Raw genomic sequence first — 15,865 nt, forward strand, 5'->3', positions numbered from 1 at the left:
TCACTGCAAAGTTCTTTGAGAACAACACAGCCAGGGAATGTAATGAGGCAGAGTAAAATCTTATTCTGAATGCCAAATAAGTAAGTTAGCCGAGTGTGAATTTATCAAACCCAATCAAATTGGATGGCTAGAATTTGTAAGAGGTGGTGTTCTGGTGATTCGTGCAACTTGTCACAGCCTCATCCTGTGGAGAGATGGGAGGGTCAACTCTTTTTACTGAATCAAGTTTATGTGTGTCACACATTTTAAAAAAAATTTCAAGTCGCTCGAGTCACCAAGAGAGTCTCCAAGTCCTTGGTAATCTCTTCCCAGCCCCAGCGCCTGTAGAGCATGTGCAGCGTAGACTTCCATCAGATGAGCTAACTTCTGGTTCTGCCCCCTGCTAACTTGAGTCATGCAGCACTTCTAGAATTTCCTGTACTGTAACAAATATGTATGTGTTGCATGTGCGGTGTTTGTAGACCGGAGTCAATGGTACACATACGCCTCTTGAATAAACTATGAAACTCAACTGTCCCATTAACGACCAGCTCGCTAACTGACAGCATCAGTTAGCAAGACACAGAGACACAGCGCACACCAATGAGATAATAATTCATGGGTTTTCCATTGACTTTGTATTGCATGAAGGTGCCTCTTGTCACTTTCCATCTGCTAGCAAAGAAAAATAGCTAAAACTGCTGTGTGGTGGGGTGAATTACCAACAGGCTACAGAACACTGAACTACATTTTTATAATCTTCTAAAAGGTTTAAAGTAGTTGTTAATACCAATGGATTTCACTTCTGGCCATTTAGTGTGATCGTTTCTCACAGAAAAGCAAAATAAGGAGAAGAGACACTGAATTACACAGAAAACATTGTGTTTGTCAATGTAACTTTTCCTCTCTGGTAAACATGGAGTACAAAACCAATCCTTTGATTTACTGAAATCTAATGTTTTTTGCTATCCACAATCATTTTATCAGTATTTCAGCTCCTGATTATATATCGAGGTACCGTAGGTTTTCCCTCCCGGTTGGCATGATTTACAGTTTGACATATTGCACTCTGTCTCTATTAGTTATTGAGACTGACTAGGCTACCAGTTAGCTAATGTGAAAGCTTAAAGCTAGCATGGCCATACTGCTATGCATCTGCTTGAAGACTATAGGAAAAATGCTTGAGCCTGTTTTCAACCTGTATAAGAATGTTGTCTCTGACTGCTATAGTACATAACCCCTTTAATATTTTATTTGAAGAATATTGTTTTTTCCCATCAAACAGAAGATTCACCATTTAAATTGCTTTAGTTTTTCAATCAAAAATGCATCATGGCATTTATTTACATTCTCTCTCTTTTCTGTCTCTGTTTCATCAGATTTTGCCACAATCTATGTGAGCCAAACATATCGTTGCTGTCAAACTTTAAAACTTCCTCTGCTGCTGTCAGCTTTTAATTTCAGTGTTGGATCGATAAATCCTTCCATCCCCCAATTCAACTCCAGTTTTCATCACACCGAAAAACCCATGGGTCCTTTCACTGAGCTCATCAGAAGGATCAGAATTACCTGTCCTTGAAAGCATGTTTATATTTTTATATTTGTGCTTTGAAGGTCATGAGAGCTGATTTAAGTGACTGGTACCGAGGCTTGCTCCAACTGATTGCTAATGAGTTCCTCCTACCAGCAAAATATTCATCCTGCTCTAGCCACTCCTCCAGATTGGTCCATGCTGTGCCAGAGTTGCATATGTACAAATAACGTAACCAGCCCTGGACAGTGAGAGGAAGTGAATCCGGGGTGTCCATCTTTGTTTATTTCAGTGATCTACAGCAAGAGGTCGTGTGCCTTTTTGTTAATATTGATTCACAGAAATGATCCAATATCCATTATCTATAACCACTTATCCTTTAGAGGGTCACTGGGGGAACAGAGCCGATCTCAGGTTTTGGTCGGTGAGAGGTGGTTTACATGCTGGACATGTCACCAGTCAATCACAGGGACCTAAGAAAGTCCTAAGAAAGAAACATAGTTACGATGACTCACTGGCTTAATTTGTAGTCTCGCCTGTGGGTTGGCATTCAAGCAAGGCAACAAGAAAATGGTGGCCTAGAACAACACTGACAATTTCAGCTGAATTGGAAACTGTTCCAAAGTGGAAATAATGAGAGTGAATGTGCTTGGACTGACCACCTGTCTAAGGTGTTTCCCTGCCTTTCACTCACTGCAGGCTCTGGGAAGACTCAAACAGCAGTCAGATGGCATGATGAAAAGAAACAGTAGTATCCTGTGATTATAGTAACCCGCTAAAACAACCTCATATGGCAGGCGTTTCAACAGTCTTGAAAGCGAGAACAATGCAGAGACAAACACACAGCAAACACCATCCACGAGCGCTAAAGTTGCCCCTCAAATGACAGAAGCTTTCCCTGCCAGGCTGTGATCTGCTAAAGTTGGCTGCCGCCTCAGCATTGGCCTACGCCGGCGCTACCTGCCAAAGGGCCAGGCATCATTTCAAACATGATCATTACCCAACACCCACTCACACCCATGCAGTTTTGTTAAACAATAGGTGAAATACATACAGACGTAAGTGACAGAGTCACGGCTAACAACAAAGCGAAATAACAATGAATGTTGGGGGCGATATGTCTCCAAAGGAACCTCAGCCGCCGCAAGGCTCTGTGTTTGATCTCTCCTCGCCACCCCTAACAAATGAGTGACAGCAGCGAGAGAGAGGAACATTAAAGGAATGGAGAGAAGCCGTGAATTGCTTGTGGGAAAGCTTCAAAGGTCACCGTGGCTAATTCAGGGAGCAAGGAAGTATTAGAAAACAGCCATTAGAGCTCCACAAGGCATGATAATGTTAATGGTTAGCGTCAGTGGCAGAGAGCATGTATCCCTGTGGCATTAACAGAATGAGTGCCCGGCTTACAGGTTCACTCAGCAGATGCCGCTTTAGTCACAGTCATTTCATTCGCACTGTGACTGTACAGTACATAATTCATTCTCTTGCTGAAATAATAGAAGATGTAGGAGGACTCACTTTGAGACTTGCGCTTATACTCAGTGGTATTTATGTAGGCCTTTATGGGAAAAGTTGACATTTCTTTAATGAGTTGACTGGTAAGACACAGCTATTTGAGACCGCATCACAGATTTCCATCTGCTGAATGTGCAACTTTCCTCTAAACCTTACACTCTTCCACTCTTAATTGGCAAAGCTGAGATTCCACAACACTTCCAGCTTGTACAGTGCGCTCAAGTTGTTAAGTGAGTCTCACTGCTAGCCTCTGCTGCGCTGGCAAAACTCACTCGAGTGCACTGCATAAATGTGTGCCGTGAATAGTAAAAAACCAAAGCGGGAGAGAGATGGAGAGATCATCAGCATAAATTCAGTTTACCTCCAATCAGGGCTTAAAAACAAGCTGATTTTTATCAGACGGGTGGTTGTGTGCGTGCATGTGAGGGGCTAACATGGGAATTGGTGGTTATGTGAGGAGAAGACACCGTGGCATTACGCTTCTCACCTCCATCGCATTAGTATGTGTCAGGTCTGTGCAGCTACCTCCTCTAGTTCAACACCAGTCAGCGGAAAAGTAGACAACAGCATGTCAGGCACATTCTCCCCAGCAAAGAGTGTTTTTTCCCTCTTCTTCTCTGCATCTAATGGTGCACCTTCAGAACGCTGTTTTTTTATTTAGCATTAGGCATCCACTCCTGCTCAGCAGGAGATATGGCTGGGAAGACTCTGCTGAAAATATTAGCTTTGATGGGCTGTTAACACACTGTGCACAGTAACACCTCCAGTGTTTCTTTCAATTTAGTGCAATGCAGAGAAAAAGCAGTTGAATTTAGCCAGTCTACTATTTTATTGCGTGAGGGAAAATGCTAAATTATTAATTTTTTCAGCACAAAGCCCATAAAATATACATGGTTATTTACAAATTTGTGTGGACGACAGGGCGACATGTATAAATAATACAGATGTTGGAAGTGTTGCTGCTGCTGGAAATTTCACAGAATGCATTCATCTGCAGGAAGGAGAGAGTTCAGTTAAAAGTGGCCGCACAGGGAAAAGGAACAAGTTCAGGCATACTGATGCATCATTTCACCTTGTATCTCACGTGCCATCTAAATTTCTAGCTAACACAGAAAAACAAGGTGATAATCAAGAAGATAGACCATAAAAAAGGAAGAAAAAGTGAAGCATTCATGGGCTATACCTTATGATCAGACAGCTTGTTTTGCTCTTTCCCCTGGTGATAATAGAGTTGTTTTTAAAAATCATGACACCCTGGACTAAACTGATAAGGATTACTTATCTCGGTCGTTGTTCAGGGGAAACAATGCAGCAGGACTCGGCCCTGTTTGAGGATTTGAGAGCAGACATCGTTGGACCCCTCATCAGTGTCACTTTGAGTCGTATTCCAGACAATCTGATGTTAAATAAGATCCACAGCAGGGACTTGCCGGCTTCACACCGAAATAAATACAGCGCTCGGCTGACACCGCGTGAGCCTTTCACACACAGTGGTGGTAGAAGCTGTATTTTCAAGCCTAATCTATTTTTAATCCTCCCCCCAACAAAACCGCTTTAAGACTTGTCACCCGCCTTCCACAGCTGTCCTTTCAATAAGGCTAATGTCAGTGGCGTCAACAAATCCCCGCCATGCTGTTTCCCTCTGAAGTGGATGACAGCTTGAGTTTACTGGAGCACAGCGCTTATTTCCTGAAACTTTTGGGAGCCGAGTTGTTTCTTTGTGCATGCTATCCAGAGATGAAAGATTCGCCACAGCCGAGCATATCTATTTAAAGAGGTATATGGTATATGTGTACTTCCATTTTTGACAAGGGCTATCGGCTGGAAAGATGAAGCTATTAAGAGACTCTACATCATGCTGGAAATTATAGGTAATTAAATCGAGCTTTGACAGGACTTTAGAAGGGAACATTTTCAAATATGTCACACTGAAGAGAATTAGTGGGTTATTAGTGGTGCTGCTGGCATCTTAGAGAGCATATGAACTATTTTGGTGTAATAGGCCTTATAACGCCTCCTGCTGTGTTTTAACCATGTCTGGAGAATCTGCTTTTCAACAAGATAAAGGTAAATTACTTACTTACTGAGTGATAATGTACAAGTCATCATTCTTCAATTATAGCTCCACATGATTCCAATTAGGTCTCACATAGTACTCCCCAAGCCTGCACCGAATATGAGATGAAGTAAATGTGTGCTTCATCTCCCCGAGTTTGAAGCCATAAAAGCTCTCTCACAGGCCCCTTTACACTTTGCAGCCGACTCCTGGCCCATAAATCTTGCACTGTTCCTCCCCTTCATTCTTGATGTTAACTATCCATGATGCTCTAATCACTTTCCTCATCTCCTTTACCACATTTTCCCCTTGAGGAGCAGTTATTTACATAATCAGATATCATTCCAGCTGTCATTTATCCTTTTGAAGATTAGAGATATTGGATTTTTTTTTTTCCTTGTGCTGTTTGATACCATCTTTATTTAGGAAAGTTGTGGACCTAACCGCTAAGACAAATTAAATCTACACTGCGATTCAGATGTTACGGTGAGAATATGTAACTTTTGAAGACGAATAACACAGTCTTCCCATTATAAATGAAAAGCTGAATCCGTAAGCAGTAATACGAATCTATGCTCAAGTCAATACAGTCAGCGGTTTTACTGCTACAGTCTTATGGGGGCTATAATGTTAGCTAATGTGAGGAAACTATAAAAATATGGCTGCACATTACTGAGGGGGTTTGCTGACTTTAAGGCTGTTTTCCAAACAGTGTTAGACAGTAATGCATTGCTGAGTAACATGTTACAGTAATGTGTTTTCATTTTTTCAGTGGCAAGTAATGAATAGTGTGTGAAATTTCATAATAATATTAATACAGTCCCCTATAACCAAACATGGAGCCCAGTTTGTTCGCTGTTTTACAGTCTGATGAAGGGTCTGACTTCAGTTTGGCCTCAGTGGACAGACTGTTCTCGTAAATTGTGGATTTCTTGTATACTAACTAAAGAAACCATAGAGAGTCTAAGTTGGAACATAAACTATGGGACATAATAATTTCTATACAAATGCCAGTCAATCAATCAATCAAGTACAATGTTCATTTTGGGTCATTTTGGGTTTTAAAACTACTGTAATTCTATATAATCTAATATAAGACTGGTGTTGCAGGCACATTAAAATCATGACGTGAAAAAGAAAGTTATCAAGGCAGAAACTGCTATAAAAGCAACATCCCAATCACGGGAGTGTTAAGTTCATTTTTTTATGGACTGTATATAGAAATGGAAAACATAACAGCTCCCCAAAAGTGAAGCCAAAGCATCTCAATTGCTCCCTGGTGGCTGGCTGCAGTACAGGTCAAAAGGTGGGACACGGGCCAAACTAAAACATCTAAAATGTAAAACTGGCGGGAACGTGACTCCAACGATGATCACTGCACAGACTCTGGCTCCTAATGATGTCACCAGCACAAGGTGGCAGCACTTGTATCTGGGATATTTTGGCTTCAGTTGTGCAAAGGGGGAGGAAGTGGAGTCATGGTGTCCATCTTTATTTATGTCAATGCTCATAATAATTATCTGCTTGTAATGATGAGTTTGAACTGGACAGACACGCCTTCTATAAGTAGTTTCTGCCGTACTATAACAGTCATGAGGTAGGATATAATGTTAGGACAAAACCATTCCATAATGATTTAGTATGTAGAACAGAATGGGACACAGCTTGTGACTCATTTCCATTTGTGCTACGTTTAACATAGCTTAGCATTAAAATTCTCGCTAACTGTTACTTGGCCACAGTGGTTGTTGTTTAGCAAAAGTTCCTGTGTCTCACTTTAAAAGTCACCGTATGATAATTTTGTACCAAACTTTGACAAACTGGAATATGTTAGAGCACAACAAACAGAGAAAAGAAGAACTTTCATACGTTTTTTAGAGAAAAAGTGAACTTTCTCTGGCAACATGTAATGTTTGTAGCCCAGGCACTATTAAAGACCATCAGCTAAGCTGTGGCAGCTCTGTCACCCCTGTTGAGAGGCAAGCGCCTGTCCTTACTGCCAGACTGCTTTTGAATTATTTACCGCACACACCACTGCTTATGGCTGGATTTTTACAACACCACAGAGCGGAGTGCTCCACGCTTACTCAGGCACAAAGCACCGCACATAAAAAAAGAACAGCACAAAGAGGTGGCAACGGAGGGAGGCGCTGACTGTGAGCAAATAGTTGCACTCAGTAGGTAGCTTTACAAGAGCACTCACCGTGCTCTCTGAAATTTGACAATGTAATGCATTTCATCATCTTAATGTAGATGCAGAACTATGTTGGCATGACCTGCACACTCAAGATTAGGCTTTTTTTTATGACCAAGGACAAAGAGCTTGTGAGCTGTCATGTGCTGTGTTTTCAAATCAACATATTTGTGCTATTAATTCATATCAACCGTATGATGCACTGAAGCTCCAGCAGCGCTAATGCTTCTAACACACACACAGCAGTTAGTGATAAAAATGAGGATTCAAGCAGACCTCTTGTGACATTTCAAATATGTTTGCATTCCTCTGTGAGTAAAAAAAAATACTTTTACATTAGTGGGACAAAAGAAAAGGTCACACTTTATAATGATCGGCATTAATAAATGGCAAACTTTAATTAATTTAGTTATAGTTATTTTACTGGAAACAAACAGTGTGAAGTGCTTGTTAATGATTACCAAATGATTTGCAAACCTCTTAGAAATCATTACATAGAGAAGAACTGGATTTGTAACACTTTGCCATGGTTAATTATCAATTTGCTTATAAACATTATTTGGATGGATATTATAAAGTTGCAACTGATGTTTATAATACCCCATGTACTTACACAAGTACTCTACATTACATGCATACGGGACCTCACAAATATAACATACATATAGTAACCCAAAACATGATCTTTTCCTCATGTTTTTGAGCCCTTATTTAAAAAAAATTAATCAAATCAACAACAAATCAGAAACCCCAACTTTGTCATGTAGTATTGCTCCCTACAGCATCATAGGTCGAAGCATTGGAATCACTGACATGGTGCCATATTTGACCAGTTGGGAGTGAAAATGTGTTGTCTATAAATATTATTTGGATTACCATCATAGAGTTGCCACTGAATATCTATAAAACCTCCCAGTTGCTAAATAATTGGTTTATAAATCATATACAGACATTATTCCAATGTTCGTCCATTTACCATTTATTAATGACAGTTATTGTATTACCAAAGGAAAAATGCGGGATAGGAAGTGATGTTCTGTTTCAACTACCAACAGTGAGAGGAGGAGACAAGTCTTGTACCTGCGAAAGCCACCTGTCAGTGCTAGTACGGGATCCGGTGTGATCGCATGGACAGCTTCGTCAATAATGTTCCTCAGGGCTCGGGCCTCTGCTTTACTGACAGCCCTGGAGATGTCTCCATAATGTAGAAATCCTACAGGGAAAAGACCACGTGGTTATTAGTCTGGGAGCCGGCCATCAATCATAGCCATTTGCTCTGGGGAAGTGGAGAGTCAGGCTGAATTAAAAGTAAGGTAAAATGTGATATGTTCTGCTGCCTGATGGGAGGCGACTAGCGGTACACTCCTGCTGCAGACACAAGAGAATTACAGTCACTGTAGATATTGAGCTGAATTATGATTGATGGATTGATGGGTATCTTGTTGATTTCATGCATCTCATTCTTCTGTGCTACATAAAAAGCATCAATTCTCTTTTCTTTCCCCGAGACCAGATGGAGCCACACCACCAATTAATTACAAACACTTTAATGATATTTCTGTCTGTACTGCAATAAAATAAATGGGATAATTCATGTTTGTGCTGTTTAAAGATTTACAGAATACAGTGGAGAGATCAGGGTTCAAACACATTTCCTATGTCAAAAACTCACATTATTTCTCTGCATGAAGCAGAGACTGCAGTGTTCCGAATGATGGATTATGACCAGTTTGATGAAGATGTCTGTCAGCATAATACATTATCGGATGGAGTTTCAAACTGAATGGGAACCTGCGAGCAGTGTAATATAATGTTTTGAATTACCACCTCATGCAGTGCTACAGTATATGCACTCAGCAACATCCTGAGCAGGAGCAGAGGCAGAGAAATGAAGCAGACAAATGAAAAGCTGCGTATCACTACTTCCTTTTGAGACATTTAACCACGTACATTAAATGCTCTGTGGGATTTCTATCACTGACAACAATTGAGGCGGATGCTATCTACATGTTTGGAGGCTCCTGCATAGCTGTATTCCTGTTCACTCAGCTATTTCTTTCAGATTTGAGAATTGCATCACCTCAGAGAAATAGTCATTGCAGATATACACTAACTTCTTGTACTGCGCTTTCTTCAGTTATTTCCTCAAATATCATGGCACCTATTTGATGGCTATACATATAACCTGGCATGGTTTCCATAAAATTAATCTTACTGACTTTGCTGATCCCTTGACCTTTTCTTTAGCGCCACCATGAGGCTGACATTTGTGGGTTAGAGCGACATGTCTCAACTACTGGATCGATGAAATTTAGTGCAGACATGTACTGTCTTTATGAACTCTGGTAATCCCCTGAAGTTTTGTACCATCATCAGGTCAAAAGTGTAACTGCTTCAGCACGTTGGATTATGACTAAACACCTTCAGAATGAATGACTTTCTCAGTCTCGGTCTTAAAGGTCTAATGTGTAAGATTTAGGGGGATCTGTTGGAAAAATGATGGCAGAAATGGAATATAATATTCATAAGTATGATTTCATTAGTGTATAATCGCCATGACTTAGAATGAGCTGTTTATGTCTACAGAGGGTGTGAGCAAGTCATGTTGCACCACCATGTGTCTGGCCAAGGACAGACAAACTAAACACACAAGTTTCTCATGAGTTTCGTGGCCACCATAGGTTCTCTTGCACATATGGAAGGGGAAACTGAGATGAGTTGGTTGCAATCTGAAACGCCATTGCTAGATGCCACTAAATGCTGCACACTGGTACTTTAAGCTGGCTGTACTTTGTTCTAATCAGCAATTATGAGCATGATAAGATGCAAAACTAATAAGTAACAGTGGAATCACGATGCCTGAACCGTACAGAAATGACAACCAGTACCATACATATTATAAAATATGGCTAAATGTTCAGAAACATGACTTCTTGTTGATTCCAGAGGAATGTTGTAGACAGCTGCGACCTTTCTCAACATCGCTTTTGATTCCAACAGAAGCACCACAGCACATCACACAAGTGGGTCAGACTGAGCAAGAAAGGAAGTCAGACAGGGAAACAGCATAGAGAATCTGGTCAATTTTCAAAATAAAAGAGCCTGTGTAGACTGTTTAACTACATACTTACCCATTATAGACGTGCCAATATCAAAGACAAATGATCAAATCAAAAAAGTCTGAGCAAGTCAACAAAATCAGGTGAGAAAAAATGCTTCACTTCTGAAACACTCCTGGTGGGACATGAGGAGGATGGATCAAAACCAGATCCCAGTCATACCCAGTGGAATTATAGCTAAAAACTCTCAGCATAGTCCCTGTATAAATCTTTGCAACGCCTCTTCTGCAGGCATGTGCACACTGTCAATAACAATTACTGTTTGGGTGTTAGCATGCTATTGCTAACATTTGCTAATTACCACTGAACATAAACTATAGCTCAGGCTGATGGGAATGCTATATGCTATAATGCCATATTTGCAGGTATCTGTCCACATCATATGGACAAACTTCAGTTTTGACTTGATGATGGAGTCATATGGAAAGTTAAGGGATCACCAAAGTACACATAACACATTATAGCAAACATTACAATTCATTGAGAAAGGAGCACAATTGTACCAAATTTCATGGCAAGCAGTCTAAAAGCTGTCAAGATATTTCTCTAAAAACAGGAAAAGTCATTAGAATACAGAATATGGGCATAATGAATGTCTGCACAAAATTTTGTGCCAGTCATTCTTTTAGATTCTTGTAGCCGATATACTTCATTGCACAAGTAAAAACTTTGACATACTAGTGGCACTACAGCAAAAATCAGGGGATCATCAAAGTTGGTAGGTTTTATCCTTTGGGGACCGTGGATGTCCGCACAAAATTTCATGGCAATGCATGCCATAGTTGTTGAGATATTTCAGTTTGGACAGACTGAAACTGCCATCCCAAGAGCCATGCCGCAAGCATGGCTAAAAATATAGACAGTATTTCTTACTTCCCTCAAGCTCTTTTTTTCTTTTTTTTTTTTCTTTACAATTTTACTCATCCAATTCAAGAAATGATATCATAAAATCTCACAAGTGACTCAACATGATGACCTTTCCGCTTACAGTGTCCTCACACAAACACGACCACACACATCTCTTAACTCTTTCATATTCACATGATAAACCTTTAAGATACAGGTTTACAAACGCCTTTATTCTGACACCTCTTGACAATTAATACATTTACTTCACCAGGACTGCTGAAGATCAAAAGCATGTTTTGGACCTCAACCATTTGCTTTACACTGAGCGTTACATCCTCACAGAGCCTCTAGAGTAGCTGCTGACTCTCAGCTGTTCATTCATGTAGCACCAAATTAATTTACTACTGCTCTGGAAACTGTCCAAAAGCCTTGATCCAAAATCCATCTGTAATTAAACTAAATAACAATATTACCAAAGCAATAAAGGACAATTCCCCACAGGAACATGAGGCGAAATGTTCCTTTACGAGCAAAAAATAACTCTGCCACTGTCTTTGCCTTGATGGCCCTCTCTGCCCAGCTGATTGATGAGAGCTCATGGGAATTCCACAGCGAGTGCTTCGTTTCACAGTCACTATTCATTGATTTTTATTAAAAATGCCCCCGCTGCCTTTCCATTGTCTTTTCACTGTAAACTCCCTGCTGCTCTCACTTTAGGGAAAAAAATATTACAGCTAGAGCCTCACATAAGGAGCCTCCTATGGGACCAAAAAGTACAAAAAATCCCAAATGACATGCGGGCTCCCCCCGGAGAAATGTACCGATTAGGCCTTTGAATCTGTCTTGGAAGCGAACTCGAGTTGAGATTTTCAGTCTATAATTTGTGAAGTGGCAGAGTGGAGATTGTGAGATGTTGATGTACCAGTTTGTTGCATCCGGTTCAGTTGAATGCTGCGGTCTTCCAGAATGTCGCTGAATGAACGCATGCCTCTGCGGTACCACTTCTCAGCCGTCTTAGGTCCAACCCCAAACACACTTGTGAACAGCTGGCAGGAAACGAGGTAAGGACGTAATCAAGAAGACATGCTCTGAAATGACAGGCTCTTCTCAGAAGGGGTTAGCATTCAAAGTTTTGAAGAGCTCTATGTCCTTAAGAGATAGCAAATGCAAATCACTTTCACAGCAATTTCAAAGCACCAAAAGGAAGGAGTTTTTTTTTTTATTCATGTACTGACCTTTAGTGTCTGATACCTTTCATCAGACAGTATTTTCTCGACTTCAAACGAACGGCCATGTCGAAGGATCTCCTGCAAAACATAAAAGTAGATGATATTATTAAGAGATACACTGTTGGTGTCGGCATCGGCATGTTTTCCCCTGGTTTCTGTTCCATCAGCAATTAACAAATGGCCCCAAATTGCTGCTCATTTGAAAACAGTTTCCACTTAAATCAGGTGCTCCTCGTGTCCTCATTTCCATTTCTTTTCAAGAAATAACGACTTTGTTGTTGTGGAACCTGGGATTAATACCGCTTTTATGGCATTCATAAAGAGCCCAAGGTAATGTTTTCTCAATCTTCTATTGTTTTCTCTGAAACAACTTTGCTCGACGTTTAATTGTCTGCCGCTCTCAGCAGAGCACCACCAATTTGCCGGTCACATAAGCTGCTTTAACTGTCTTCATTATGTGAAGGCATAAAATCAGGCAGCAGTTATCTGGTTAATATCAGCCATATTCTACAGGGAACTTGTAAAAGTTGTTAGTGCTGAAAATTAGCCTCTATATTTGGGTTTCACATTCCAGAGTTCCTACACATTTTCTATTTCAAACTTCCATACTTTCAGATTTCAAGACTAGATTTTTCAGACCATATTTGACATTCAGTTGTCTTTTCCCATTTGCAGTCCTTAGCCAATCATGCTTTACATTTGGGATTGTCAAGCCAGTCCCAGGAAAACTTAATCTATAAGTGGCTGTTGTGTCCTGCACAAAAGTGAAATGACCTTCACTGTCAAACATGTCGAAAGTGAACTAACGTGTGCTACCCATACCCTTATTTTTCCTTATTATTTTGCATAAATAATATTGTTATTCCCCTCATATTTTTCAGTCTCCTTTACAAATAAGAGCAAAAGAGTTGAATCTATGCAGCCTTGATTATTTCCTGTGTCCATGGAAATGACAATGAGCGTGTATAGTTTCTATATGCAGAAATGATGGTATGTTTACCTTTATGATATTTTCATCACTGCAAAACTTATTTAGGGCTTTCTACAGAAATATGGAGCAGCCAGCCAATGGGGAAAAAGAAGGCACCTGCAACCCTGGCAGCATGTCTCTGGAGAAAATAGTTGGCGATAAAAACATAAATTTGGTGGTCTGATGTTAATTATTGCATACTTAAATGAGTTTGTAACCATGTAATTAATTATTGTAAAGGAGAATTAGGCTTCTTGTGTGTTTTAGTTCACACAGTCTTAATAGCTATTCATATTGAAAACCACACCTATTCCTGACCTATCATGAAATTAAGTTTCATTAAAACATGATTTAGAGCATGTGACATTAGTTTGCGTAATCAGTCAATTGTAAAAACTACAGCTGTTGTTGGACATTTTAAACTGCAAAATTACAGTGTGAGGCTGAGGCATAGCTGCTCTAAACACCATGAAAAACAATGTGCTTGAATGATTAGTTTATTTTTGGAGATTTTTTAACAATATTCTTCCTTACTCTCTTTTCTTTTTTTCCATACTCATCCAGACTTGGATATTGCTCAAGTCAAGTTCCATACTTTTTCATACTTTTCATACTTTCACTTTTTCATACTGCGTAGGAACCCTGCAATATGTATCTTTGTGCATTTTAAGCTTGTGCATGAAGGGATGACATCTAGTATCAATGAAGCAGTGAACCTATAAGATCCAGACTGTGAGTACAGTGCAGTCTGAAGCAGCCTTCACTGCTCAACGATGCATCCACCCATCCACCTCTGCGTTTCAACCCTCAAGCTAAGGCCAACCTCAAATGCAAGGATAATGCCTCCACACGCTGCCTGCTCCGGGGGAAGACACACATCTGCACATGCACGACGTCCCTCGCACACACACACAGAAAACGCATTCTGACTCTTCATCCCCAACTCTGCCTCAGTGCTCCTGGATTTTCATGTCAGTAGGTTCATATCTTTTACCCACTTTGGATGTTCAGTCAGCAGCGAGCGGTTCAGCCGCCGCTGACAGAGTGTCACTCCGATGTTCACAGGCACATCAAGCGTTTTGTTTTTACTCTGTTTGGTTTCACTTTGTTTTTCGTGTCATGTCATTTTCTTGTTTTGAGCCGCGATCTGTTTTTAAAGAGACAACCTAGTGAAAAAACGCCTCACCGCTGGGTGTACATCTGAATCATGCAAGAACAACAACAGAGAGAGGTCATTCACAGGCAGTCTAATTTGGTCTCCTGGGACATTTATGCTATTTTGTTTAATGAATCTGCCTCAGTGTTGACAGATTTGACAGATTTTGAGACTTGCTCTGAGACCCGCCACGTGTGCGATAGGTTTAATGTGTCAGAGTCGGACTGAAGAGCTCACCTTGTTCTCCTGCTGAGACTCCGCGTTCTCCCCAAGCAAACATTTCTCAACTCTTTCCCTGACAACTTGCCATGATTTCTGCCCTGAGCACAACTGTAGGTGAGGGGATGATTACCGAGTGACCCAGTAAGATTTCCCCCCCCCCCCCAAGATGAGATAAATTTGTGTGATGCCTGTCAGTGTGTGTGCTCATGTGTGAGGCAAGTTTTGTTACCGTGTCTGTCTGGAACTTGAAATTTCAAAACTATTTTTGATATCTTGTTGAAAGATTGAACCCAACATTGAATTTTTTAAACCTTCAATAACTCACAGCGAATGTGTTCTGCAAGATGAAATTCCACTTTGATGTCAGCGCCAGAGAGCATATTTGTACAGATTGGCATTGTTAGAAGAAGACAGATTCAGCTACATTTTTCGTGACAGTGCACTAAAACAATCTGCACACAATTTGAAAGAATACTCCACCAAAATTGTCAGTACATATTCACTCCATAAAGGGAATAACAGTGTGTATCATGCTCCCTCACAGAGCACGGCATTTCTTTTTTTATCTTTCATAACATCCAAAGGTTAAATGCTCACGATGAGTCAGCTGATGATTAGTTTGATAAATCTGGCGGGTGTTGATGGTGATGGTCAGTTTGTTCCTAACACCTATAGTGTACGCTACTTCTCCTCCTTATAGCTCTGACATTCTGCCGGGAGTAGAGGTAGGGCTTGTGTATTTTCCATGAAAGGAAACAAAATCATCCTTCAGTATTTTCTGACTTCCCTACCCTGTCTGTAGCACCCAGTCCAGAGCCCACTGGTTCTAAATGAGGACGTAAATCTTTCTAAACAAATCAAAAAGAAATAGTTTCATTTTTTTAAGAAACGTTCAGTCATTCCCGTGACAGCTGGACACTGTAGTTTTTAACAAATGTTGCACAAACAGGACTAAATGGTGCATTTGTTGTGGACTATCCTCAGCTGTTATTTTCATAAGTAAATATTTACAACCCTTTTTCATTCCAGCTTGTTGAATACCTTTGGC

At 40.4% G+C, this 15,865-nt stretch overlaps 1 protein-coding gene across 2 annotated transcripts in view; it reads right to left on the bottom strand.

The window, feature by feature from the left end:
* dntt (deoxynucleotidyltransferase, terminal) overlaps nt 1–15,865 on the bottom strand; it is a 92,590-nt gene that overhangs the window by 48,704 nt on the left and 28,021 nt on the right. For both annotated transcript variants that reach the window (XM_084735726.1, XM_084735725.1), the window contains exons 5-7: nt 12,476–12,547; nt 12,163–12,286; nt 8,353–8,485 (exon numbers count right to left, since the gene is read on the bottom strand). In XM_084735726.1, coding sequence (XP_084591852.1) covers nt 8,353–8,485; nt 12,163–12,286; nt 12,476–12,547 — 329 coding nt within the window. The remainder of the gene's footprint in view (nt 1–8,352; nt 8,486–12,162; nt 12,287–12,475; nt 12,548–15,865) is intronic.

This window comes from Lutjanus erythropterus, chromosome 14 (assembly GCF_056507025.1).
Source record: "Lutjanus erythropterus isolate fLutEry1 chromosome 14, fLutEry1.hap2, whole genome shotgun sequence".
Lineage (NCBI taxonomy): Eukaryota > Metazoa > Chordata > Actinopteri > Lutjaniformes > Lutjanidae > Lutjanus > Lutjanus erythropterus.